Here is a 27805-nt window from a genome sequence, read left to right as displayed (position 1 = left end):
CTGACAATACAAGTTTGTCTTACCTCTAAAAGGATAATATCCTAACCATAAACTAGAGTCCACATGCATATAAATTGTGTATGAAATTCATGTCAACAGAAGAAGAAAGCATTCAGGAAGTGGAAGCATAGGGATCACCAAGTAGGTCTCGTAATATAACTAGAACAGCCTTTGACTTTGAGTTGATATGAATGCAAGTCCAACCATGGCAAGGCAAACCACTTCTCCTGCAGCGTCGTCAACAGCTGTTGGAGCTGAGATTCGTTGGTCCAAAATATCTTTCAGTGGCACTTCATCATGGCCTAACGCATATGATGTTGATGATAACGTTGATGATATTGATGACAACAGATCTCCTGGATGCTCCCCAAAAGTATTTCCACGGTTACCACTCCATAACTATAAACATTGCATTTTCTCATTCGCATCCATAGTATAGGCAAGCTCTGTTTCAAATAAGCTTATAGCAGCATCATTGTAAGTAAAATATGCAATTTAGAGAAACTAAAACTATATCTTATATTGGAAACCATGAAACTAAATTTATGCCTAAAATAAAACTGACTTGGAGCACCATATCCAAAAGTTCCTGCAAATGAAATCTAGTTCGATGGCAGCAGTTTTGAAGTCGGAAATATAATCCTCATTGTGTTGTTCAAGCAGAAGAATATTCTGGCTTGATATATCTCGACGGCTAATTGGTGGTCAGTAGTCAAAAGTGCATATATAATAGGGCATTTGCAGCACTTTTCACTACATTTACCCTTTTACTCCAATTAAAAAAGCTCTTGCCTTTTCCTCATTGTTTAGTACACTTCTCAGAATTCCTCCTTCCTAGAACTCGTAAACGAAAATTGAGTTTTGTGGATGAGAACAGAATCCATATAGCTGTTGGATAATAGCGGAAACTAAACCTATTAGGTCCAGCCTCTAAGTGTGAAAGGGCATAATATCATCATGTCTTAAAAAGCTATTACGAGCTCATGACTAAGAGTTGCATGCATCTGGCAAGCTTAAGTTCATAAAAATTGTTATATCCTTTTTTCTCTCCAACACATTTGCTGAACACCTGTCTAGGAAGTTGTCAATGTAGCTTGCAAAAGATTAAGATGTACGATTTGTGGACGTTGAAATTCAATGGTTGATCTGGTGACTGCAAGGCCTCCAAGATGGGAATCATGCATTCCTCTTTAAAGATTTAGCTCATTTTTATTTGGGTTGCAATGTCTCTATTAATTGGACTTTTCTATTGATCAAGATGTGATGTCATCTTCCCATTGAATGATAATCTTCGAGTCAAATGTTGCAAATGCATCCCTAAAAGATAGTTTTATCTATTACATGCTTCATCTTCACAACTTCAAAAGTGGCCATAAGGATCTATACAAGAGTTCTATACAGTGTGAGAGATGGTTCTTTAATGGAAAAAAAACATTTCACATGTTTGATGACCAAGCTTGAATCTCCCAGGACCTTGAGTCTTTTAACTCATATTACTTGTCTTGTAATGAGTTTAAATTAGAAAGCTTCACATTAAAAAATATTGTCTGTGTGCAAGGGAAGCTTGCTTAAGTGAGAGATAGTTGTGTGGCCTTCTAGGTTGGTTAGCACAATCTCAACTCCTCTCATAGTTTAGGTTGAAAATCCATCAAATTAGAGAATCCATTAAGCCAAGGTAGAGGTTGTCACAAATATTGCTTCCAATAATTATCAAGGATTATATTCATTCTCTAGCAAGTTTTCTTCAATAAAGAACATAACTCAATCTCTGTTGCCTTGCCTTTTGTTGGTGTTATGCATGTCAAACTCAAACAATTGTAGTGCCATTTAGCTAGCTTCCCTAATATAATTGGCTTGGAAAGGAGATACCAAATGGAATTCGCTTATACCATCCAATGCAATGAATGTGGTAAAAAGTAATGTCTAAATTGTTGAGAAGATACACTAGTACTAAGCATGAAATTTTTACTCTCGAATACTTTGACCCCACCTTGTTGAGTTCCAGACAAGGCTATCCTAGATGGGACCACTTCGGGTGCTTGAGAAGGACTTCAGGGTGGTCTTGTTAAATCTACATACATGTTATATAGCTCCTGTCTTGGTCAAGACAAAAGCAATAAACTCTTTGTATACACCACAAATTAGTATTTGAACCAAAACCTAGCTTTTTCTTTCTTTTTGTTTTTTTTTTTTTTTTTGGTGGAAGAACAAAATTATATAAAATCAATGAATTAGTAATATTTGAACATATTTAGTATTAGTCACCCACCTCATTTACTTTTAGCCAATAAAATATTATTATACCGGTTGATAAATAGCTAGCAATGCCATTAGCTATTTATTGTATGATATAAAAGATGAACATCCAAAATCTTTAGGTCAAGACAAAAACGACAACACAAAATGTCTTTATTCTCATTTTAGACACACTATTAACTTCAACAATAATAAAGTAGAAACATGTAAATATCTATATATATATATATATATAGATATATTATCACAATAATGATCCTAGCTTAATGTTGAAGCAGAAAGTGTAATGAGCGGGAATGGCTTTGACAAATGCAGCTTGTGAGTCAACATCTCTTCAGAAATTTCTTTCATTGTTGGATGACATTGTGCATTGCTATTTAAGCATGCCAATGCTATCTTGGCAAGGGAGACCACTTCCCTTGCAAGTTTATCCTGTCTAGGAGGCAATATGTGTTGGTCCAATATATCCACCAGAGCCACATCCTTATGCGGTGAGGATGAAGACGACGACGATGTTGATGATATTCATGAGATTAGATTCCTTGGATGCTTCCCCATAAGTATTTCCAATGTTAATACTCCAAAGCTATAAACATCGCATTTTTCATTCACTTCCATTGTATAAGTAAATTCTGCTTAGAAGAAATTCATTGCAGCAGCATTATCGATAACATAATTTAATATTGTAAACAATTCCTAAGGCAGCCAGTATGTTATGGAAAACCAATATAATTTGGTTGCCAAAATAAATAAATCATTCTAACAATAAAAAAAAAATTAAACGGACATGGCCGGTTTAGATCATCTGATAGAATATATATACTAATTGGTAGACGATCTCTCAATTTCCATTTCAAGGCGGAAAGACTATACTTACATTTATATACTTATTATGTGAATAAAAAGCACATTAATTTCATTTCCAGGGAAAAAAAATGATAATCTTTAACAGTTTACAAAACCTTAAATAAAAAATTTACTACTAAAGATATGAACTGACCTGGAGCGGTATATTCAAAAGTTCCTGCAAATCAAGTCCAATTGGATGACTCAGTTTTAACAATCCTAGCTGTGTCAAAATCCGAAACATGAGCTTCATCATGTTGTACATTCAGTAGAATATTCTAGCTTTTTATATCTCGATGTACTATAGGTGGTAAGCAGTCATGATGCATGTAAGATAATGCATTTGCCACACCTTTCACAACATTTTACCCTTTTGCTCCATTCAAAGGCTCTTGCTTTTTCCTCATTTCTCAATACATCTCCAAGGCTTCCTCCTTCCAAGTACTCATATACCAAAAGTGAGTGCTGTGGATGTGAACAAAACCCATATAGCTTTACAATGTTTCGATGTCTTATTTCTATTAATGTACGAATCTCACTTGTAAAAGCTTTGACATGAGACATCCCACCATCGACACTTGTGTGAAGCTTCTTCACAGCAACAACTTGACCTGAGCTTAACTCAACCTTGTAAACACTCCCATATCCTCCCTCTCCGATGCAGTATTTGGAATTGAATTCCTCTGTTGCTGGGATGATGTTCTCATACACCAACTTCCCATCATAACTCCATATTGCAAACAGATTCTTGTTTTGTGTTTCAGGATCATGTAGATTTTCTGTATTTTTCACTCTTCGGCGAAGAATGTTTAAGAATCCAAAAATATGGACATAAGGAAAAGGCTGCATAAAAGAGGGATCAATATAATCAGTATGTCTACTTTGTTGCCTTTTCTTCCATGGGGATTTTTAGTCATCGTTGCGTAAAGCTCTAAACCTGACGCATTACCACACCAAGCTCTATTATTTCTGAATGTATCAAACGGAATGTGAGATCCCACATCGGTTGGAAAGGGGAATAAAGCATGCCTTAAAGAGGGTGTTGATACCTTTCCCTTGCGACGCATTTTGACAAAACCGTGCGGGCTGGGCCCAAAGCGGACAATATCGCATGCGGGTGGACTGGGCTGTTACAGTTGGTATTAGAGCCAGTACTCGGATCGGTGTGCCAGCGAGAACGCTGGGCCCCAAGGGAGGAGGATTGTGAGATCCCACATCGGTTGGAAAGGAGAATGAAGTATGCCTTAAAGAGGGTGTGGATACCTTTCCCTTGCGACGCGTTCCTATGAGGGAAAGTAAAATCGTGCGAGCTGGGCCCAAAGCGGACAATATCGTGATTGGGCTTGGAAGCCCGTGCCAGTGGGACTGGTAGGTAGGGGTTGTAAGCGGATTCCCCCTAACCATTGCGACGCGTTTTAATAAAACCGTGCGGGCTCGGCCCAAAACGGACAATATCGCATGTGGGTGGACTGGACTGTTACACGGAGCTTCACGAAAAGCTTTGGAATCAGGAATAGGACCCTCCAACTGGTTGTAAGACATATCAACTAACATCAAACTTGACATTTCATTAAAAGAGGATGGAATGTAACCAGAAAGATAATTGTGAGAGAGATTCAAAGTTTCTAAACGTTTCATTTGTCCGAGCTGTGAGGGTATCTCTCCGGTTAGAAAATTTGAACTCAAATCTACGATTTGAAGAGAGTTCATGGTAGCTATCTCAAAAGGAACACTTCCTTCAAGCTTGTTGTTTTCCAAATTCAATTGCCATAACTTTAAGCACTCTCTAACCTCTTTGGGAACTGGGCCACTTAGATTGTTCGCTGCAAGGTGTAATTGCTTTAGATCAACTAGCATTCCAATACTAGAAGGAATCTCACCATATAATTGATTGCCACTTAGTATAAGTTTGAGCAATAACTTTAAGTTTTGAAATTCCTCTGGAATCTTTCCTGAGAGATGGTTTGAGGAGAGATCAAGCTCTTGTAGACGACTTGTGTCAAGACCCGTCCAGAATTCCTTCCCGGAACCCTAGACAAGCCTTGATCCCAGGAAAATACCACCGAACCTTTCAACGGAAAATCCGGCAGCACCTCTCCTAAGGGTAGGACTAACAAAAAATTACCTGCACTGAAAACACACTTCTATAAACATCCCCTTATTCCTCCCACAATACTACAAATTGATTCCACAAAGTTCAGCTCTTCAAAAATAACAGCAACTCAGTGCATAAGTAATAACTACACGTCTAATACAGTATACAGAGCATTATACAGATAAATGTGGAATTTATACAATGACAGATAAGAAGTAATACAGGATGGAGAGGAAAAAGGGAAGAAATACTTCTTGGACTTTCGGCAACGAACTGAGACGTTGGGCTCGCCCCGGACAATTAACGTCTCCCAACCTAGACCTAGGGGAACGGAATTTAAAAACGTGAGATGCTAATCATCTCAGTGAGTGACTCTAACTATCGAACACCTTTAATATTTATAGTATACCAAATAAAGGGATTTAATTAATACCAACAATTAAATAATAAATAAATCATAAACATTGGAAGTAATATTTTCTCTCAAAACCCTCACTATTCACTCCGTTGGAAATGTTCTCCTTTTAAAACATTTTCACAAAACCCGATATTCGTACCTCCCGAAAACCAAGGGATCAAATAATTTAATAACCAACAACAAATAAATAAATACCCCAAATATAAATAAAATGTAATAAATTATAATAAATAATTTTTGTACTCTTTGGGGTTTGAAATTTCTATCCGAAAATTTACACTTGACGCACCACACCATATACCAGTGATGCCCTTCGATACCTAGCGTCCCGAGCATCGACTGGCGGGGAGATTAAAGAGAGAAACTTGCAAACGGCACTTCGGCGTCTCGACAGTACCGCTGCTGAAACCGTCATCCCGGCCAAGGGAGGGGCGGCTGTAGCCAATATCAAACTTGCCTACCCACGGTCCAATGGCAACCACGGAAGACATAATACTTGCGCGCTAAACCACGTGTACATACACCAGAACACCAATACTGTATGAGTGCGTCTAAAATAATTATTAAATCAACTGTACCGTTCTTTCCAAAAATTACCGTGGGAAATATACCAATTTTCACATTTACCATCCCACATATTTTCATTTAATAAACCCGGTACGAAAATATCGATAACAGTAAAACAATAATTTTTCTCGCAACACGCGGTTCAACGAATAATATACCACGGGCATAATTATGAAAATTAAACCACCAATTTAAACAAATAATTTTCTTAAAATAATTAACCCAATTATGCCCGAAAAATAATACTTAAAACCACGTACGATTATTACTGAAATATACTTTACTCATGCACAATAAATAAATTAAACCACAATAAAATTCATAATTAAATCGCACCACATGAGCATAATTCAAATACCAATTAAACACCGATTAAATATAATTAATTGCCCAAAATATTTTTAAAGGTGGGTCACTCACCTGGAGTACGCAATTAATCCAAGATCCACCATGGGATCAATTCCACGACTCACCCGTGCTCCTAGAACACAATTCACACACAGTCAATAAATTAATATTTTATTCAGGTAAATAATACCCGGTACCCGGGGGTCAAACACAAACGTTAACCAAAATGGTCGAATAATATACCAAATTGAAGCTCGTGGAACGAGGATTGCATTACCGGTCTCCATCGACTCCAATTCCGCCGGAGGTGGCCGGAAAGTTTTGGCAGGTTTTGATCTCCTCGTATCTCGCAAATCGCTTCGAATTTTGGAGATTGGAGGCCATATTTGGACTTAGAGGACCCAAAATAGGGGGAGAGGGGTGGCAATTCGGACTGGGTTGGCCGGAAATGGCGAGAATCGCCGGAAAAATTTCAACCCGCCACCGCGACTTCACCGGCCCGATCTGGGCGCGTCGTCGGCTGGCCAGCAGCCAAATTTGGCTGGTGAGCTCACCGGCGTGTGGGCTTGGACGGTGGCCGGCACGTGTGGGCAATGGGTGGCCGGAAAAGATAAACACGGTGAGGTCGAGAGGGAGAAAGGAAAGGAAAGGAAGAAGAAGAAGAAGAAGAAGAAGAAAGAAAAGGGAAATTTCTCCCCGTGTCCCCCCCCCCCCCCCCCCCTCTCTTTTTTTCCCCACGTGGGGAGAAGAAAAGAAAAAGAAAAAAAGATAATAAAATAAAATTAAATAATTAAATAATATTAAAAATAATATTATTACATAAAATAACAATAAAATAATTTGGTAATAAGCATGGTTGACATGTGGCTTCTCAACATGGTGATACATGGTCACCTTCATTAAGTCACACGTGGCACATCGTTACGCGTTTAAAAATAATATTAAAATAATACAGTATTTAAAACTCTACAGGTCCATAACTTCCAAATCACATGTCCAAATCGGACGTGCCGCTAGTCTACGGACTCGTATCAACTAGTATTTCACAACCATGCATGAGTTAAAGCTCAACTTTGCATGAATAAAAAGTCAACTCCGGCATCCCTTGGACAGTTTGGACCTCAACTTGTTTTGCCCATAACTTTCAAACCGTAGCTCCGTTTTCAACGTGCTACTAGTCTATGAACTCGTGCCAATGTGTATTTCGTAACGGTACCTCAGTCAACCTAGAATTCCAACCGAAACAAAGTCAACTTTTGACCCCTTGGTCAACGGTCAAAGTCAACGGTCAACAGTCAACCTCGGTTAACGTGCAAAAATTCCGACATGGTTCAGGACGGGCTGTTACAACTTGCCCCCCCAGAGCAGGTGGAATGGAGCTTGAAACATTGTTGTTGGAGATGTTGAGATATGTCAAATTATGGCACTGCCACCACTTTGATGAAAGCTCACCATTAAATTTATTATTACTCAAATCGATGTAGTTCAAGTATGGGTATATACCAAAAGCTTCTATTAAATTCCCTGTCAGTTGGTTTCCCTCAAGCCTAACTCTAAAATGGTTACCGATGATGGCAAAATTCTCAAGTAATCCATTACCACATATTTGTTGCGGCAATTGGCCAGTAAAATTATTATAAGACAACTGCAAATTTGTTAAGTTAATAAGTTTATTCATTTCCAAAGGCAGGGAACCACTTAGCTTGTTTCTGTGTAAAGATAGTACTGAGAGCTTTGTGAAGTTTCGTAGAGAAATAGGAAGTGAACCGCAAAAATTGTTGGTATCAAGTGAAATAACTTGTAATTGTTGCGCTTTTCCAATTTCTATAGGAATACTTCCAAAAATTTGGTTCTCATTAAGCTGTAGATTGCTTAACTTTCTTAAGTTTCCAATTTTTAGTGGAATATGTCCGGTAAAATTATTTTTAAAAAGGTAAATACCAACTAAATTGGTTAAGTTTCCTAGGGAAGTAGGAAGTGCACCAGAAAGATTGTTGGTATCAAGGGAAAGATAATTTAACTTTCTCATTTTTTCAATTTCTCTAGGAATGTTTCCAGAAAGTTGGTTGGTAGAAAGCCCAAGATCTGTTGGGGTGAAAAGGTTATGACCAAGAGCAAGCTAGCTTGAAGTGTTAGCAACAAGCAAGCTTTTGGTGATGCTCTTGGGAATGGTTGTGTGTGAGTTGTGTTTTTAGGTTTTGGTTATGGTGTTTTCTGGTTTTTAGGGTTCCTAGAGTGTTCTAAGGTGTTGAAGAAGAGATGAGAAGAAGGGGACCACGTTGGGTTTTGAAAATGAGGCTTAGATGTCTAGCCATTTCATTCATTTTACAATATAAGCTTGAAATTACAACTAGTTCACACATGCCAAGCATGTGAGCTTACAAAATGAGTAAAGTATTTGAAATTTAAAAAAGTAAAATGGTCAACACCTAACTTTTCATACACAAAAGAGTCAAAAACCAGCTGCAACATGTCTATTCCAAATATAGTAAAAAGTGGCACATGGTTTTGAACTAAGTTCCTATTGTTTAACTAGTTTGGGTAAACAACCAAACTAGCTTCACCTACTTAGTTCCCCTTTGTATCTGCTTATGAAACTTGGTTTGAAGCATCCTTGGTCATCAATAAATATTGTTCCAAGAGCTAGGAAAGTTCTGGAACCGGATCATGGGCCAAACAGCTCCAAAGCTGACCCATACTCTGCATACTGGGCCCATCAGATACAGCAATCTGTTTGGAATAGAAAATGGACTTTCCCATGTCATTTGGACCTGAAATTTGAACCATAGTCTTCTATATATGTCTGTATACATCCCTCAAAATTTCAGCCCAAAACTCCATTTGCAACCTGAGATATAAGATAAATAGTGGAACTATGTTGCTGGAAATTATGAATCCAGCACCATAGGCATTTCAAGCATAACATTCCTACTCTTTTGTGCATAATTTTGCCTATACTTTTGCATACATAACTTAGGCACAAAACATTATCAAAATATACCTTGCATAAATTAAAAACAAACAAAAAATATAAACTCATAAAAGGAAAGGATTTGATACCAAGGTGTGCATGCTAGCCGGTGACATGCACCATCAAGTGGCAAAATTGCCACACTTCAACAAGATCAAGTAACTTTCCCAAGTTTCCAATTTCTGGGGGAATATTTCCAGAAAGATAATTATGAGAAAGATAAAGGCGAATTAAATTGGTCAAATTTCCTAGGAAAGCAGGAATTGCACCAGAGAGATTGTTGTCACTGAGGACCAAATATGCTACGTTTGTCAATTGTCCAATTTCTCTAGGAATATTTTCAGAAAGTTTGTTGAATGAAAGCTCAAGATTGGTCAACTTTCTCAAGTTTACGATTTCTGTCGGAATTGGTCCAGAAAGATGATTATCATGAAGGAAAAGTTGAATTAAATTGGTCAAGTTTCCTATAGAAGTAGGAATGAGACATGTGAACTTGTTAGTGTGTAAAGCAAGCACTGTCAAAGATTTCAACTTTCCTATTTCATGAGGAATGAAGCTAGAGAGTTCACTAAAAATTAAGCTGCGAAAAGAGAGTCTGGAAAGATTTGCAAGTGCTGGAGAGACAACTCCAGAAAAATGATTGAATGCCAAGTGAAGATGAACCAATTTGGAAAGGTTATAAAGGCTAAAGGGAATCTCTCCGTGAAGGTCATTTTCTACTAAATCGATGGTAATGAGGTTGGTAAAGGATGAGAAACTGAGATTTTGAAGCGTACCACTCAAACCAGATCTGGGAAGACTGAGTCGTGTCATACTGGTTGAGTTGTCGCAAGCAATTCCAACCCATTTGCAATGGTTGCTCCCTTCAACCCATGAAGATAGGAAAGACTGGGTTTTGCTTTCAAGGCTGTGTTTCCATTTAATAAGAGCCCCTGCTTCCTTCCCCTGTTCTGGCTATTGGTGATTGTTAGTAGCTGCAGGAGGAAGATAGAATACACAGATATAAAACATTAACAACATTAACAATAATGGTTGTCTATTGGACAGAGGATTGTCTAACAATAAAACCATGTGTGCAATGACTATTTGTTTCTTTTTTCCAGGCTATTACAAACTATTAATGGTGCATATATAGTTGAACTAAAGTGGAATTTATATATGAGAAAATTTGAGCAATCTCTATCACTAAAAGTAGATTCACTATGAGGAAAATTGATTTATTAATGGATAAGAAGAATCCAAACATAATAATGTGTTCTTCTCTTCTGCCGTCCTGCATGTGTTTTGTCTAGAAGCAAATGGGTACTCAGCAGTGGTATAGTTTTTCCACATGATGACATAATTGGCTTTTCACGTTTCAACTTAATTGGCTGTCTCTTATAAATCGTTGCTTGACTAAAGTAAAAAATTGACCTATATAATACTGGGTCAAACTGATGTTCATGGTTTTTATTTTTATTTATTTATTTATTTTTGTGTGTGTGAATGATGTTCATGTTTTTGGTTATACAAGGACATTTCCTCTATCATCATTGGATTTAAATGTATGGACTGATGTAAGTGACTTTGGTCAACAACAATAATGCTATGGACCAAGTTGTTTATAACTTGTTTACTGGGTGATGTGATAGCATGAAAGATTAAGTATCGGTTTTTTTTTTTTTTAATTTTTTTTTTATGGCCGGCTTTGAATTTTATTTTTTCAACTTGAAAGTTCATTTATCTATATTTAATTTCATATTATTTAACAACAGTTAATTTTGGTATTCATGTCCTGCGTTTGATCAAGCTTGGATGAAATCCCTTTCGTCTCTTTCTCTTTTGTTTTTGTTTTGTTTTGTTTTTTGTTTCTTTGTTTTTTTGTTTTTTTGTTTTTTTTTTGGTTTTTTTTTTCCCCTTCTAAACATGCATGTATTTAATGTAACATGATATTGTAATTTAGTTATTTACTTGTTACAGTAAATAAACTGCATGCTTCAAAATTACTAAAAATTATGTTAAAAATCAAATAACAACCAAAGTGCATAAAAAATGCAGTTTATGGCCAAAATGTTATTTAAAAAAATTAAAAGGTTAAAAGCATCAAAGTGCAATTATGGACATAATTTAGGAATTAATAAATTCAATAATCCTAATTTCTTACATTTGGGTTGTCGCAATCTCAAAAACGTATATTAAGCAAATTAAGCAACTATTGAGTTTTATAAGGAGAAATTCACACTTAGATAAATTAATTAAAGCATTAAATAACTAATAGCCGGACAAATACCTAATATTCTTCACCTATATATAAGACATCTAGTCTACCTCTTCTATCAAAAAGGATAGCTTAACATAAGCGTTACTTAACACAATTTTATTAGGAACAAGGAAGAAAAAAAAGGGCCAAAAGTTTCTTAAATATTTTTATTTTTTGGTTTGGATGTGAGAGACATATACCATAGATCAATCTTATCCGTCAAAACTTTGTTAAATATATTAAATATATATATATATATATATATATATTTAAAAATAACGAAAAGCGAAAAATTTACATTTTGGTGTTTCAAAAATTTTATGAATAGCTTACTAACTAAACCAATCTAACTTAACAAGTTAAAACCTTATTAAATAGTATTTTTGGTACGCTTTTGATCTTAGTAACCAAATCCAAAAAGATAAGTTAAAAGAGTAAATTTTCTTAGTGCAAAACAAAATATATGTTTCAAAAGAAATTGCATAAGGAAATTTACAATTTTTTTTGGATAATTCTTAATCTCTAAGTCTCTATATGAGAAAATTTGTCATAGATAACAAATTGTAAATAATAATATCAATCAATTTTATTGAGTGGCTAGTACAATTGATATGGCCTCCCATACTCTGTTCAGTATATGTAAATTGAAGTTTTTTTATATGTAAACTGAAGTTAGCATAGAGATGTACAATGGTATATCTAAATATTTCCTCGGTAACTGCCTAGTCAATTATCCATTCAATTTGTTGTTTGTGACTCTAAATTCATGGATACAAGCTTGATGGATGCTATGAGATGTACAATGGTATTTGAAGAGGTAGAATTGAAGGAGGAAGCAAAAGGAGTTGGAAAGCATTGGAAGGAGTTGATCAAAGCTTAAAAGATAGAACCTCAAGACCTGGGGTTCTCTACCTAGACAATTGGAGCGCTCCCCTCAGAGCCGGGGCTCTCTATCTAAAAATTCATTCTATATAAAAATAATAAAACAAAATAGATAATTCATACTACAACATTAATAATAAATGTGAACATACATGCTACTAAAATTTATAACATCTACTACATTAAAACAATAATAAATAATGTCAACAAGCAACTGATGGATGTGGTGGAGGAAAATGAAACCTACTAAAAGATGTACCGTTATTAGAGCAAGAGTTCTGTACCATATATTGCTGTATAAACTCTCTGATTTGGCTCATCTGTTCTTTATACTTTGACATGTTTTTCAGTTTGGTGCCTGTATGAGTCATTCTTCTTTCAAACTTGACATTCGTTCATGCAAAGCAAATGTCTCTAGCGGCAATTGTGTTTACGAGTAGATGATGAGGTTGGTTTTGGGCCATATCCCTTGCCGGATAATTGCATCAACGATCACGTTTAGGCCTGAAGGAGCCATGGCTCCCAGCCCAATTGTCTTTTTTTTTTTTTTTTTTTTTAAATTTATCTATAAATATAAACTTTTTTTTAGGCTATTTCTCTATATGCCCCCTTATAAAATATTGATTTATCTTCTTATATTATCTAGATTTTAAACTTTCAAATCATGTCAGAATAGTTTCCCCTATTAATTATTTTCATAGAATATTATATTAAAGCATTTGTAATTGTGGGTTTAATTTAATTCTAGATAAGCAATACATATTTTATCCTATTTATACTCTACAATCTACAATAAAATAAAAACAAAAAATCAAAGTAGTTCTTCTCTTAGTTCTTGGTATATCAATACTTACAGGTTTGTCTTTTTATTATTGTTATTTTCTCTTGTCAATTCCATATACACAAGAAAATCATGTAAATTGTTTTTAATGTTTATTTATTTATTTATTTTTTGTTTTCTTTGTTTAGAAGTTAATAGCATGATTTTGTCAAATATATATATATATATATATATATTATATTTATTACTACTTATAGTTTACAACTATGTTTATTTTGATCGGTTTAATTTATAACTATAAATATGTTTATGTGTGTTTAATTAGTCTTTTATTATAGAATTAAGAATTGATTTGAACTCCACCGCATAATTAAAATTGCTAGATGATCTGTAATCTGTTAGTAAAATAAAAAATAAAAATTGCTAGATAACAAGTCAAAAACTTGGGACCATTGTGCTTGTCATAAAACCAGTGTACTTGTTTAGCCCAATTTAACAGATTGGTTTGGGTTGTGGATTTTTTGGGCCTAGAGGCCTTAAAAGAAAAAACATTGAAGAAGGTGGGAAAATACATTCGGCTTTGCGGTTCAAAAACTCGGATGATCTTAACAAAATAAAAATAAAAAAATAAAAAAAAATGTTTTTTAAATGAAAAAATCTAGAAATCCAACGATCCAAATCAATTTCTTCCTTTCCAAATTTCGAGATGAACGGTCCAAAATCGTTTGTCAATTTTATTTCAACGCTTATTTGTTGTACTATGATAATTACTAGCAAAAGGAATGGGGAGGGGCTCACGGCTCCTAGCAGTTTTTGTTTTTTCAAGTCAGGTAAAGTGTTAAAACCCTTTAGCTACCTCATATTTGTCCAACAGTTGGTACAAATCATCCTTCAGATATTTTTTGCCCCCCTATCATTTTCATACTTTCCAACATGCAAATATTGCGTCATTTTAACACCTATCTAAGGCATCACATCAACACGCCCAATTGTTTATTTTGTTAAGAAACAACAGCAATAATCCATAACCAAAAAAATTTTAAAAAAAAGAAGAAAAAACTACGTAAAGCATGCAATAAGTCAATCAAAGGCTGCTACTACTGATGGGATCTACTTATTGTTGATGGAGGGGACATCCCTTGCTGTGAAAAGACAATAATTCTCATCTACCCAAAAAAAAAAAAAGACAATAAGCTTACCTGAGCTTAACACAGCCTCATAAACACTCCCATACCCTCCATCACCCAAGCAGTGTTGGAACCAAATTCCTCTGTCGTTTGGATGATGTTCTCATAAACCATTTTTCCATCATAGCTCCATATTGCGAACAGATTCTCATACTGTGTTTCTGGATCAGGCATATTTTTTGTTTTCCTCACTCTTCTGCGAAGAATGTATAAGATTGCAAAAAAGGTGGACAAAAGAAATAGGCTACAGAAAATAGTGATCAACACAATCAATATGTTGACTTTGTTGCCCTTTCTTTCATGGGGATTTTTAGTCATCTTTACACAACGCTTTAAACCAGTTACACTACCACACAAGCCTCTGTTATTTTTGAATGCATCGAATGGAGCCTCGCAAAAAGCTTTGGAATTGGGAATTGGACCCTCCAGCTGGTTGTAGGACATGTCAACTAACATCGGGCTTGACATTTCATCAAAAGAGGATGGAATGGAACCGTAAAGATAATTGTGAGAGAGATTCAAAGTTTCTAAACGTTTCTTTTGTCCAGGCTGTGAGGGTATCTCTCTGTTTAGGAAGTTTGAACTCAAGTCAAGGATTTGAAGAGAGTTAATGGTAGCTATCTCAAAAGGCTCAAATCAAGGATTTGAAGAGAGTTAATGGTAGCTATCTCAAAAGGAACACTTCCTTCAAGTTTATTATCTTGCAAATTCAATTGTTATAATTTGAAGCACTTTACAACTTCTTTTGGAATCGGGCCCCCCTAGATTGTTGGCTGCAAGGTGTAATTGCTCCAGATCAGCTAGCATTACAATACCAGAAGGAATCTCCCCAAATGCAGCGGATATGCAGCCTGAAACTCTATCTTTGGAGATGTTGAGACATGTCAAATTTTGGCACGTCCCCCACTTTGCTGAAACCTCACCATCAAATTTATTACCACTCAAATAAACGTAGATCAAGTGTGGGTATATACCAAAAGCCTCCGTGAAATTCCCTGTCATTTGGTTTCCCTCAAGCCTAACTCTAATTTCAAACTTTTTTGGGATTGGGCCTGAAAAATGTTACCGCCAATGCTAAATTTCTAAAGTAATCCGGCACCACATATTTGCTGCGGCAATTGACCAGTTAAATTATTATAAGGCAATTGCAAATTTGTTAAGCCTGTGAGGTTATTCATTCCTAGAAGAAGAGAACCACTTAATCTGTTCATGTGTAACGTTAGTTCTCTGAGCATCGTCAAGTTTCCTAGAGAAGTAGGAAGTGCATCAGAAATTGTTGGTGTTAAGGTACATAAATTGTAATTGTCTCTCTTTTCCAATGTCTCTAGGACTAGGAGTACTTCCAGAATGTTGGTTGTCACGAAGCTGAAGAAAGCTCAAGTTTCCCAAGTTCCCAATTTCTGGTGGAATATGTCCAGAAAAACTATTACGAAAAAGGCGTACCACTCAAACCAGAGCTCCAAAGGTTGAGATAGACCACTCTACTTCACGACTCGTCGCAGGCAACTCCAACACAATTGCAATGGCTGCTGCCTCCAACACCAATCACCCATGAAGACAGGAGAGACTGGCTTTGGCTATCAAGGCTCTGTTTCCATTTTATAAAAGCCTCTGCTTCCTTCCCCTGTTGTTCTGCTGCTGTTTGGTTATCGTTAGCAGCATTAGCAAAAGGAAGATGGAACAGATACATAAAAACCGTTAACATTAACATTCACAGCAACAACATTGGTGGTGGTCTATTAGGCAGTGGATTGTTATCTAACAAGGAAGCCATGGCTTCGATCAACGTTAGTGGTTATCTACAGTAATTGTTTGTTCTCTCCCTTGCAAGCTATTAACAAAACTGTTTATTAATGTTGTGGTTCTCTGACCACTTTAGAGAAGAAATATGAGAAGAAAAATAAAAAAAATTCTATTACTCTCTTAGAAATAGAATACAAAAATAAAAACTTCTCTCATGGAGGATTCTCACGTGGAATCTCTCTCTACACTCTCAAATTCTCTCTAGAATTGCTCACTCTTCTCTCAAGCTCTCTCTGGAACTTAAACACTCTCTCTCTCGGAGTTTTCTCTCAATATTCCTCACTTGGGATAATATTGAGCTTGCTCTCTTGGCTTGCCTGCATGCAACGGGATGGAGCCTATTTATAGGCTTACAAAGTCGGTTGCATGGCCACAATCTTCAACAGCTTCTGACAGTAGCCCACAATTGTTGAGCAATCCGTTTTCGGTGCAGCAATGGCCATTGTCAAAAATGGTGCATGTCGGTGCAGTGGTGTCAAAAATGGTGGCTGTGCAATCTTCACACTGTCGGTGCAGTGGTGGTGCGGCTGGACTTCACAATTCTCCCCCTCCAGCCGCATTTAAAAACTGATGGTCATCTGCCATCTATTCCAGCTATGTCTTTGCATAGTTTCAGCTTCTCTTGAGCAACAACTTTTGTTAGCATATCTGCTGGATTCTCTTTTGTGTGGATCTTCATCAGTTTCAGCAACTGTTGATCTATTACTTCGCGTATCCAATGATAGCGGATGTCAATGTGCTTTGTACGGGAATGATACATTGAGTTTTTGCTCAAATCCATGGCACTTTGGTTATCACAATGTATCTTGTAGTCTTCTTGCTTGATGCCCAATTCTGTGAGAAAACGTTTTAACCACAACATTTCCTTACCCGCTTCCGCTGCGGCAATGTACTCTGCTTCAGTAGTGGATAAAGCAAAACACTTCTGCAATCTTGACTGCCATGACACAGCTCCCCCTGCAAAAGTGTAGAGATAACCTGATGTAGACTTTCTATTATCAGGGTCTCGGGCCATATTTGCATCTGTATAGCCTTCTAAGATTGGATCACCTCCCCCGTAACACAAGCACAGCTTCGATGTACCTTTAAGATACCTGAGAATCCATTTGACTGCTTCCCAGTGTTTCTTTCCAGGATTTGAAAGAAATCTGCTCACAACACCTACTGCATGAGCAATGTCTGGTCTGGTACTCACCATTGCATACATCAGACTTCCTACCGCTGAAGAATATGGTACTGAAGCCATCTCCTCTATCTCTTCTTTGGATGAGGGGCACAATCTCTTACTCAACTTGAAATGATTTGCAAGTGGAATGCTGACCGGTTTGGCTTTATCCATGTTGAATCTCTTTATCACCCGTTCAACATACTTCTCTTGAGATAGCCATAACCTTCTATTCTTCCTGTCTCGGATTATTTGCATTCCCAAAATTTGTTGAGCTGGTCCTAAGTCTTTCATATCAAAGGACTTAGATAATTCTTTCTTCAGCTGACTAATCTTCATTGCATCTTGTCCAACGATCAACATGTCGTCCACATATAGCAAAAGTGCAATGAAGTTTCCACCTGAAAATTTTTGAATATAAACACACTGGTCTGCTGCAGTCCTTTTATAGCCTTGACTCACCATAAGCGAGTCAAACTTCTTGTACCATTGTCTTGGTGCTTGTTTGAGGCCATACAAGCTCTTCTTTAGCTTGCATACGAGGTTTTCTTTCCCTGAAACCTCAAATCCTTCTGGCTGCTCCATGTAGATTTCTTCATGTAAATCACCGTGAAGAAATGCTGTCTTCACATTCATCTGTTCAAGCTCTAGGTTTAGACTTGCTACTAAACCAAAAATGACTCGAATTGAAGTCATTTTTACCACTGGTGAAAAAATCTCATCAAAGTCAATTCCTTTCTTCTGAAGAAATCATTTGACCACCAATCGGGCTTTGTGTTTCACCACCTTTCCGCTGCCATCTTTCTTGAGCTTGAACACCCATTTATTCTTTAGTGCCTTCTTTCCTGTTGGAAGCTCAACCAACTCATAAGTATGATTTTTCTGCAAGGATTCCATCTCATCTTGCATTGCTTGCAGCCACTTTTCCTTCTCTTGATGAGAAACAACTTCCTAGAAACTCTCTGGCTCCCCCTCTTTAGTAAGCAAAATATACTCAGATTCTGGAAATCTCTTTGATGGAATTCGGCCTCGCTTAGATCTCCGAACTTGTAAACCACTGGTTTCAGGAGATGTACCATCATCTGACCGCTGTGATGGCCCTGCAGCTGCTTGAGAGGATTGAGTCTCCCCCTGCTCAATATCCCCTTCTTCCTCCTGGTCTGCTTCTGGTATATCTTCATGCACCTCATTATCTTCTGTGGCTATTTGTGCTGGTGCTGGATTAGGACAAAAATTCTCGGCACTAGAACTACAATTAGGAGACATTCTGGGCTTTTCAATGTCTTCCATTTTCTGGTTTTCATGGAATACTACATCCCTGCTTCTAATAACCTTCTTTGTTTTCGGGTCCCATAACCTGTATCCGAATTCTTCATCTCCATATCCTATAAAGATGCATGGAGTAGATCTTGCATCGAGCTTCTGTCTGAGCTCCTTGGATACATGTACATAAGCTAAACAACCAAACACTCTTAAATGAGAGTAGGAGGGAATCTTACCCGACCACACTTTCTCCGGAATTTCAAAATTCAACGGTACTGACGGTGATCTGTTGATTAAATAGCAGGCGGCACGAACAGCTTCTCCCCAGAATGGCTTTGGCAGCTTAGCCATACTAATCATACTTCTGACCTTTTCCATAATGGTTCGGTTCATTCTTTCGGCTATTCCATTATGTTGTGGGGTGCGAGGGACCGTCTTCTCATGTCGAATGCCGTGTCTTCTGCAGTAGGCATCGAACTCCTTGGAAGTACACTCGCCTCCATTATCTGAGCGGAGACATTTCAGCTTCTTTCCTGTTTCACGCTCTACCATAGTATGAAACAGTTTGAAGTAATCCAATACCTGGTCCTTTGTCTTCAAGAAATATACCCACACCTTCCGAGAAGCATCATCAATGAATGTTAGGAAATACTTGTTGCCACCTAATGATTCCACCTCCATGGGACCACAAACATCAGAGTGCACCAGACTAAGCAACTCTGATCTTCTCAATGCAGAGGAATTGAAGGAGACTCTATATTGCTTACCAAATAAGCAGTGACTACAAGGATCTAGTGCAGCATCCTTGCAAACAGTGATAAGCTTCTTCCTTGCCAAAGTGGACAATCCTTTTTCACTCATGTGACCGAGTCTCTGGTGCCACAGATTTTGAGACGCCTCTCCTTCTGCAATATTGAGGCTATCTGCACATATCTTCACATGAGTCTTATACAGCATTCCACAAATATGTCCTCGGGCGACAACTATGGCACATTTCGTCATTTTCCATGTGCCTTTGCTGAAGTAGTTGTCATAGCCTTGCTTGTCTAAGGCTGCTCCCGAAAGTAGATTAAGCCGAAGATCTGGAACATGACGGACATCCTTCAAAGTGATTGTACAACCAGCATTCGTTTTTACCTAATATCACCAGTTCCCATAATCTTTGCGAAACTGGAATTTTCCATCTTTACCGTACCAAAGTCTCCTGCTTTGTGCATTTTGAAGAAATCTCTGTGTGGAGTGACATGGTAGGATGCTGCAGTATCGACTACCCACTCAACATCTTGGGTTGATATATGAAGGCATGTCTCTTCTTCGGTGGAGCAGAGCGCCACTTCTCCTGTAACAGTGACTAGTGTCTCTCCATCCTTCTTCGGCTGATTACCTTGGAGTCTCTGCTCTCTCAACAACTTTCTGCAGTTCTTCTTCATGTGACCCTCCAGGCCACAATGATAGCACTTATATGATGATTTTCTACCGTCTGTAGATCTGCCTCTGCTCTTGCTCCTGCCTCTCCCCCTATCTCGACTACCTCTTTGCTGTCTTCCTCTCTCTGTGACGAGGGCATGTGACTGATCCATGCCAATGTCCTTTCTCCTGGCCTCTTCATTAAATAGGGCATCCTTAACCATAGACATAGTAAGTTTGCCATTCGGGGCCGAATTGCTGAGAGAGACTACCAATGTCTCCCAACTGTCTGGAAGAGAGCTTAGAAGTAGGAGGGCTTGATCCTCATCCCCTAGTTGATAATCCACAGCAGATAGTTGATTTACCAAGCTCTGGAACTCACTGGTATGCTCGGCTACAGAAGTTCCACTCTGTAATTTTAAATTTACCAATCGCTTAAGCAACAGGGCTTTGTTCCGAGCAGTCTTAGCCTGGTACATGTCCTCCAATTTTGTCCAGAGGGCATATGCATCCGTTTCCTTCGCTACATGATGGAAGACACTATGATCGATCCATTGCCTGATTTGACCGATCGTTTTCTTGTTTAATTTCTTCCATTCTGCTACTTTGCTGGGATCGAGGTTTTCTCCTTTAGCTTCTATAGGATCAAACAGATCCTTACAATTGAGGAGATCTTCCATCCGAGGTCTCCAAAGTGTATAATTTGTGGCAGTGAGCTTAACCATAGCTCCCGAAGATGATTCTTCCATTTACATTATGGCTTGACCAAAAATGAAGCTGAATTTGGCAAAACGGAGTTAACCGTTGCGTCTGGAACGGCCGAAAATGGTGGACTTGACTCTTCCAGGGTCAAAATATAATTACCAGAAATTTTAGGGCCAATATGTAATTTCACAAAATTTCTGGGTCAACCTGCAAATACAGAAACTACATGGGTCTTTCTGTAATTTCTAATAGTTCAGGGGCTGTACCGTAATTTCAGAAACTTCTGATGACGTGGCAGACTATGCTGACGTGTCAACACGTGGCAGATGACCTGTCGACTGGCGTGGCTGACGACGTGTCGGCTGGCATGGCTGATGACGTGGCATGGTGCGCTGACGTGTCTGCTGACGTGGTCGTCTTCAACCTCCAGACGGCGCGTGAGGCGCGTGAACTGTTGCAGAAAACTTCAGGCGGCGCGTGCGGGCGCGTGAGATGCTGTCTTTCTCTCCGGCGAACTTCGTTATTCTCTTCGCGTCGGGTACTTTCACCTGGTATTGTTAAATTAATTATTTGAGCAACTTTTCGAAACACCAACTTGAAGAACAGTAGCTTTGTTTCTTCAAATTTTGAACCCAAGCTCTCGACCTGGACCTCTGATACCACTTGTTGTGGTTCTCTGACCACTTTAGAGAAGAAATATGAGAAGAAAAATAAAAAAAATTCTATTACTCTCTTAGAAATAGAATACAAAAATAAAAACTTCTCTCATGGAGGATTCTCACGTGGAACCTCTCTCTACACTCTCAAATTCTCTCTGGAATTGCTCACTCTTCTCTCAAGCTCTCTCTGGAACTTAAACACTCTCTCTCTCGGAGTTTTCTCTCAATATTCCTCACTTGGGATAATATTGAGCTTGCTCTCTTGGCTTGCCTGCATGCAACGGGATGGAGCCTATTTATAGGCTTACAAAGTCGGTTGCATGGCCACAATCTTCAACAGCTTCTGACAGTAGCCCACAATTGTTGAGCAATCCTTTTTCGGTGCAGCAATGGCCATTATCAAAAATGGTGGCTGTCGGTGCAGTGGTGTCAAAAATGGTGGCTGTGCAATCTTCACACTGTCGGTGCAGTGGTGGTGCGGCTGGACTTCACAATTAATACTGCCTCTCTGATTTTCTTTCCGCCGTCAACTCTTCTATTACTTTCCTCTATATTTGGCCTCCAAGATTGGCTCTTGATGAAAAAAAAAATAAATAAATAAATTTTGTCGAGAAGTGAAATAAAAACAAATTTTAGTGCCCTTTTTATTTTTTAAATTTAAAAAGAAAAAGAAAAAGTAAATCAAAGTCCTTAATTTGTTGCCGCAACTAAATGCCAAAAATGCTGGAGTGTCACACCACTTTAAAATTTTTAATTACGGTTAAGCTTTGATCCAAAAAAAGAGAAGTTTGGACCTGCTTGGCAATAGACTGTTTTCGATTCCTGCATCCATTTGGTCCGGTAATAGGCAGGCTTATATTGTTCAATATTGGGATCGGATTATAAAGGGTTTTTATTTTGTTCATTATTATTTTTTTTTTTTAATTTTTATTATTGTTAGTTTCGGCTTAAAAGATGATCTTCAAAGCCTAAAATACAACAACCAGCAAGGGGCCGGTAAAGGTTAGTTTCAAAAATTAATTTGATGCACTAACCATTTTAACTTTTCTTTCAAGGAAATAGCAAATTCTTTATCCATTTATCTTAGCTGTTTAGCAATGCATTGCTTGAAAAAAAAAAAAATTCGATAAAGAAAGTTACATTATGAGTTATTAAGATATTGTGCTTTGTACATTGCTGTAGAGCGCTTTTTTTTTTTTTTTTTTTTTTTTTATAAATTGTGCTTTGTACATTGCTGTACAGCTTTATACATATATATATATCACTTACTTTAAGTTAATAAAGTATATTGTATCGGTTGATAACTACTGTTTTTTTGTAAGGAGTTGATAACCATTGTTAGTTATAAAAGAAGTTTAGAAATGACACACAAAACCCAAATCCAAAGGCTTCCATTGCATCTAGTTAATCCAAAAACCACTAATGTACTCAATTGCAATATTAATCAACAATATTAAGGACACATTACAGATATGTAAGTTTTTCTTACCGCAAAAACAATATTGTAACCAAAAACTAGTTTCTAGAAACATACAAAATGGGCATGAAATACATGATAAAACAGAAGACACAGGCACTCAGGAAGTGGAAGCACTGGGATGATGATCACCAAGTAGGTCTCCTAATGTAATTTGAGGGAATGACTTTGAATAATACAGCCTTTGAGTTGAGTCGACATCTCATGGGAAATTTCTTTCATTGTTGGACGGCATCTTGGATTGCCATTTAAGCATGCGAGTCCAATCTTGGCAAGGCAAACCACTTCCCTGGCAACTTCTTTATCAGCTGTTGGAGCTGAGATCCGTTGGTCCAAACTATCCTTGAGTTTTAGTGCCGCTTCATCATCATGGCCTAATGCATATGATGAGGATGATGATATTGATGATATCAGATCTCCGGGATGCTTCCCCATAAGTATTTCCAAGATCACTACTCCAAAACTATAAACATCGCATTTCTCATTCACTTCCATAGTATAGGCAAGTTCTGTTTAAAAGAAGCTCATATCAACAGCATTAATTAATCAATAACATAATGGTTTAAATACATTAAAACTATATGTTAATATTGAAAACCATGAAATTAAATTAATGCCCAAGATAAAAGTGACCTGGAGCAGCATATCCAAAAGTTCCTGCAAATGAAGTCCAGTTTGATGAGTAGGGTTTGAGAAATCTAGCAGTTCCGAAGTCGGAGACATGAGCCTCATTGTGTTCTTCATTTAGTAGAATATTCTGGCTTGATATATCTCGGTGGATAATAGGCGGTGAGTTGTCAAAATGCAAATACAATAGGGCATTTGCAACACCTTTGACAACATTTACCCTTTTACTCCAATCAAAAGCTCTTGCCTTTTCCTCATTATGTAGTACACTTCGCAGACTTCCTCCTTCCAAGAACTCGTAAACCAAGAATGAGTGTCGTGGATGCGAACAGTATCCATAAAGCTTTACGATGTTACGATGTTTTATTTGTGTGAGCGTATTGATCTCACTCGTAAAAGCTTTGTGATGAGATATCTCACTGTTGGCATTTGCATGAAGCTTCTTCACGGCAACAACCTGACCACTTCTTAACTCTGCCTTGTAAACGCTTCCACTTCCTCCCTCTCCAATGCAATGTTTGGAGTCAAATTCCTCTGTCGCTTCGATGATATTCTCGTAGACTAGTTTCCCATCGTAGCTCCATATTTCAAAAAGATTATTGTTTTGTGTTTCATGAGTGGGCAAGTTGTCTTCTCCCCTCCCTCTTCTGTGACGAATGTAGAGGATTCCAAAAATGATGGACAGAAGAAACAGGGTACAGAAAAGAGAGACAAGTATAGTCAATATGTTGACTTTGTTGCTCTATTTGGCTTTTGGTTTTTGGGAGGTGATTGGGCAAAGCTTCAGACCAGTGGCCTTACCACACAAGCCTTTGTTATTTTTGAATGCGCCAATTGGAGCCTCTCGGAAGGCTTTGGAATCAGGAATGGGACCCTCCAACTGGTTGTAGGACATATTCACCCATATCAAACTTGACATTTCATCGAAAGTGGATGGAATGGAACCGGATAGAGAATTGTGAGAGAGATTCAAGGTTTCTAACCGTTTCATTTGTCCAAGCTGCGGTGGTATCTCTCTGTTCAGTGAATTTGAACTAAGATCAAGATTTTGAAGATAGTACATACTCGCTATGTCAATTGGAACTGTTCCCTCAAATTTATTATCTGCCAAATTCAACAATAATAAGTTGAAGCATCCCCCAAGCTCTTTTGGAATTGTACCAGTTAGATTGTTTCCTGAAAGGTCTAAATTCGCTAGATTAGCTAGCATTCCAACGCTGTTAGGAATCTGTCCATATAGTTTATTACCACTTAGCATAAGCTTGAGCAATGGCTTCAAGCTTCCCAGCTCCTCTGGAATCGTTCCTGAAAGATTATTTCTGGAGAGGTCGAGCCCTTGTAGCTGAATCGCTTGTCCAAGTGCAGGTGGTATGGAGCCTGAAACTTTGTTGTCCGAGATGTTCAAGCTTGTCAAATTGTGGCACAACCCCCAGTTTGGTGAAAGCTCACCATGGAATTTATTACCACTTAAATCTATGTATATCAAATTTGGGTAAATCCCAAATGCTTCTGCTATATCTCCTGTCAGTTGGTTTCCATCAAATCTTAATCTAATAAGGCTGCTGCAATTTCTCAAGCTTCTTGGGACAGGGCCTGTGAAATGGTTCTCATTGGAGCTAAAACGCTCCAGTAATCCACCCCCACATATTTCATGCGGCAAATGGCCAATGAAGTTATTAAAAGCCAATTGCATATTTTTCAGGCTAGTGAGATTATTCATTTCCACAGGAAGAGAACCACTGAGTTCGTTTGAGTGCAAAATTAGGCTATTGAGTTTTGTTAAATTTCCTAGGGAACTAGGGAGTGCACCTGAGAAATTGTTCATTTCAATGCTAAGAATTTCTAAGTTGCTCAGTTTCCCAATTTCTCTAGGAATATTTCCTGAAAGTTGGTTCTCAGAGAGCTGGAGATCGGTTAACCTTCCCAAGTTTTCAATTTCTGGCGGAATATGTCCATAAAGGTTATTGCCATAAAGGTACATAAAATAAATATTGCTCAAGTTTCCTAGAGAAGAAGGAAGTGAACCGGAGAGATTATTGGCACCAAGATCAAGTTCTTCTAAGTTACTCAAATTTCCCATAGCTCTAGGAATATTACCGGAAAGTTGGTTGCTAGAAAGTTCAAGCTTGGTTAACTTCTCCAATTTTCCAATTTCTTGTGGAATATGTCCAGAAAGTTGGTTGCCATAAAGGAGAAGAATGCTTAAGTTGACCATGTTTCCAATCTCTGGAGGAATATGACCAGAAAGATTATTACCAAAAAGGTAAATCTCTGCTAAATTGGTCAAGTTTCCTAGAGAAGCAGGAATTAGGCCTGTGAGGTCGTTAGTATCTAAACCAAGCTTTATAAGAGACTTCATCATTCCAATTTCTTGAGGTATGGAACCATTGAAATGATTGATAGCAATCTTAAAATCATGAAGACCTGTCAATAAGCCAATCTCTCTTGGAATTGTTCCAGAAAGCTGATTAGCAGATAACCGAAGAAAAGAAAGATTGGAAAGATTTGCGACGGTCGGAGAAAGAAATCCAGAGAAACGGTTACCGGCCAAATCAAGATAAGTGAGTTTGGAGAGCTTGTAAAGGTCAAGCGGAATATCTCCGTAAAGGTTGACATTGTTTGACAAATCAATACTAATAAGATTAGGAAAGGACGAGAAACTGAGATTTCGAAGCGTACCATTCAAAGCAGAGCGCGAAAGGTTAAGATGGGCGACTCTTCCGGATTCATCACAAGCAACTCCAAACCAATTGCACGGACTTGTTTCTCCCGCAACCCATGAAGCCATTGCATTGCTTTGGTTGTCAAAGCTGAGTTTCCATTTTATAAGTGCCTCTGTTGCTTCAGTCTCTTCTAATGTTTTCTCAATATTGTTTGTTGCAAAAACATAAGAGAGATAGACTGTTAGACACATATGAACCATTATCAAAATCAACAATGGTTGTTTATTGAGGAATGGATTAGCTAACAAGGAAACCATGACTTTGGATTGTTATTATGGAAATGGTTGGTTGCTATTCATACAAACTGTATGTTAGTACTATTTGCATCATTCAATTAATAATCAATTTATATGTGTATGAAAAAAATAAATAAATACACAAAAGTGGATCTGATTTACACGCGTTCTTCTTTGTTTTTAAAACTTTAAAATTAATTACGTAAAAGTCAAGATTTCCATGTCTTCTGTGCATTGAAAAATAATAATAAATGAATGGTCTGACAACTTCTTGATCAGGACTAATAACACAATATAATAAGGCAGAAGCCACCTAGCTGAAAATTCTCATACCTACTTTTCAAATGCTAATCAAGTATGAAATTTAAGTTTTCATGTTGAGAGCTCTGGCGCCACTCTTGTGTATGTACTCTTGGAAGTTTTTATTTTTATTTTTTATTCTGTCCTAATCTAAAGAAGGTGTTTTCAACCGGAATTTTATTATAAAGCAAAATGGATACAATTTTAAGAAGTTTTTAACTAAGAACTAGTCAAACTTTTGCCATTTTTATCTAAAAAATAACAAAAAGGACCATTATCTTTTTACTCTAATTTTATTGTTATTATTATTATTACTGTTGTTGTTGTTGTTATCATTATCATCATCATCATTGGAGAATTTTCTTTACACGCCATCTATTATTTAATTGCAATCATCTTCAAATTTGCAATATATATATTGATTTCATTCTCATTTTTTCAGCACATTTTATTTTTTATTAATCAGCGTAGGAATTTAGTAGTTATAATAGACTTTATAAGTCCTTTATCAAAATAAATAAATAAATAAAAATAGACTTTATAAGTCCTGATGGTGATCTATTGAGTACACATTGGAGAATTTTCTTTCCACGCCATCTATTATTTAATTGCAATCATCTTCAAATTTGCAATATATATATTGATTTCATTCTCATTTTTTCAGCACATTTTATTTTTTATTCATCAGCGAAGGAATTTAGTAGTTATAATAGACTTTTTAAATCCTGATGGTGATCTATTGAGTACCCATTGATACAGAACTTACTGGATACATATTGATAGAGGAATCCAATAATTTCTCTATTAGAACTAGTTATAAAATCAATTATATATAATGGTATACAATGTG

General features: G+C 37.3%; 3 protein-coding genes across 3 annotated transcripts; all 3 read right to left on the bottom strand.

Moving 5' to 3' along the window:
• Positions 1 to 159: 159 nt before the first annotated feature.
• LOC132803755 (probable leucine-rich repeat receptor-like protein kinase At1g35710) lies at positions 160 to 10314 on the bottom strand. The gene is made up of 6 exons (XM_060817267.1): positions 9646 to 10314; positions 8034 to 8175; positions 4573 to 5054; positions 3472 to 3945; positions 3257 to 3325; positions 160 to 399 (listed from the first exon to the last, which is right to left on the bottom strand). Exons 1-6 carry the CDS (start codon positions 10312 to 10314, stop codon positions 160 to 162), a joined length of 2076 nt encoding a protein of 691 aa, XP_060673250.1.
• LOC132803754 (MDIS1-interacting receptor like kinase 2-like) lies at positions 10311 to 24125 on the bottom strand. The gene is made up of 4 exons (XM_060817266.1): positions 24087 to 24125; positions 23703 to 23991; positions 23352 to 23578; positions 10311 to 10475 (listed from the first exon to the last, which is right to left on the bottom strand). The coding sequence occupies exons 1-4, from the start codon at positions 24123 to 24125 to the stop codon at positions 10311 to 10313; spliced, it is 720 nt and encodes a 239-aa protein (XP_060673249.1).
• LOC107420830 (probable leucine-rich repeat receptor-like protein kinase At1g35710) lies at positions 22970 to 26734 on the bottom strand. Its single transcript, XM_025074983.3, has 2 exons — positions 23703 to 26734; positions 22970 to 23578 (listed from the first exon to the last, which is right to left on the bottom strand). Exon 1 carries the CDS (start codon positions 26674 to 26676, stop codon positions 24439 to 24441), a length of 2238 nt encoding a protein of 745 aa, XP_024930751.3. The 5' UTR covers positions 26677 to 26734; the 3' UTR covers positions 22970 to 23578; positions 23703 to 24438.
• Positions 26735 to 27805: the final 1071 nt, after the last annotated feature.

The sequence above is a fragment of the Ziziphus jujuba genome, chromosome 5 (genome assembly GCF_031755915.1).
Source record: "Ziziphus jujuba cultivar Dongzao chromosome 5, ASM3175591v1".
Classification (NCBI taxonomy): domain Eukaryota; kingdom Viridiplantae; phylum Streptophyta; class Magnoliopsida; order Rosales; family Rhamnaceae; genus Ziziphus; species Ziziphus jujuba.
This window is presented reverse-complemented; position numbering and strand designations above follow the sequence as displayed.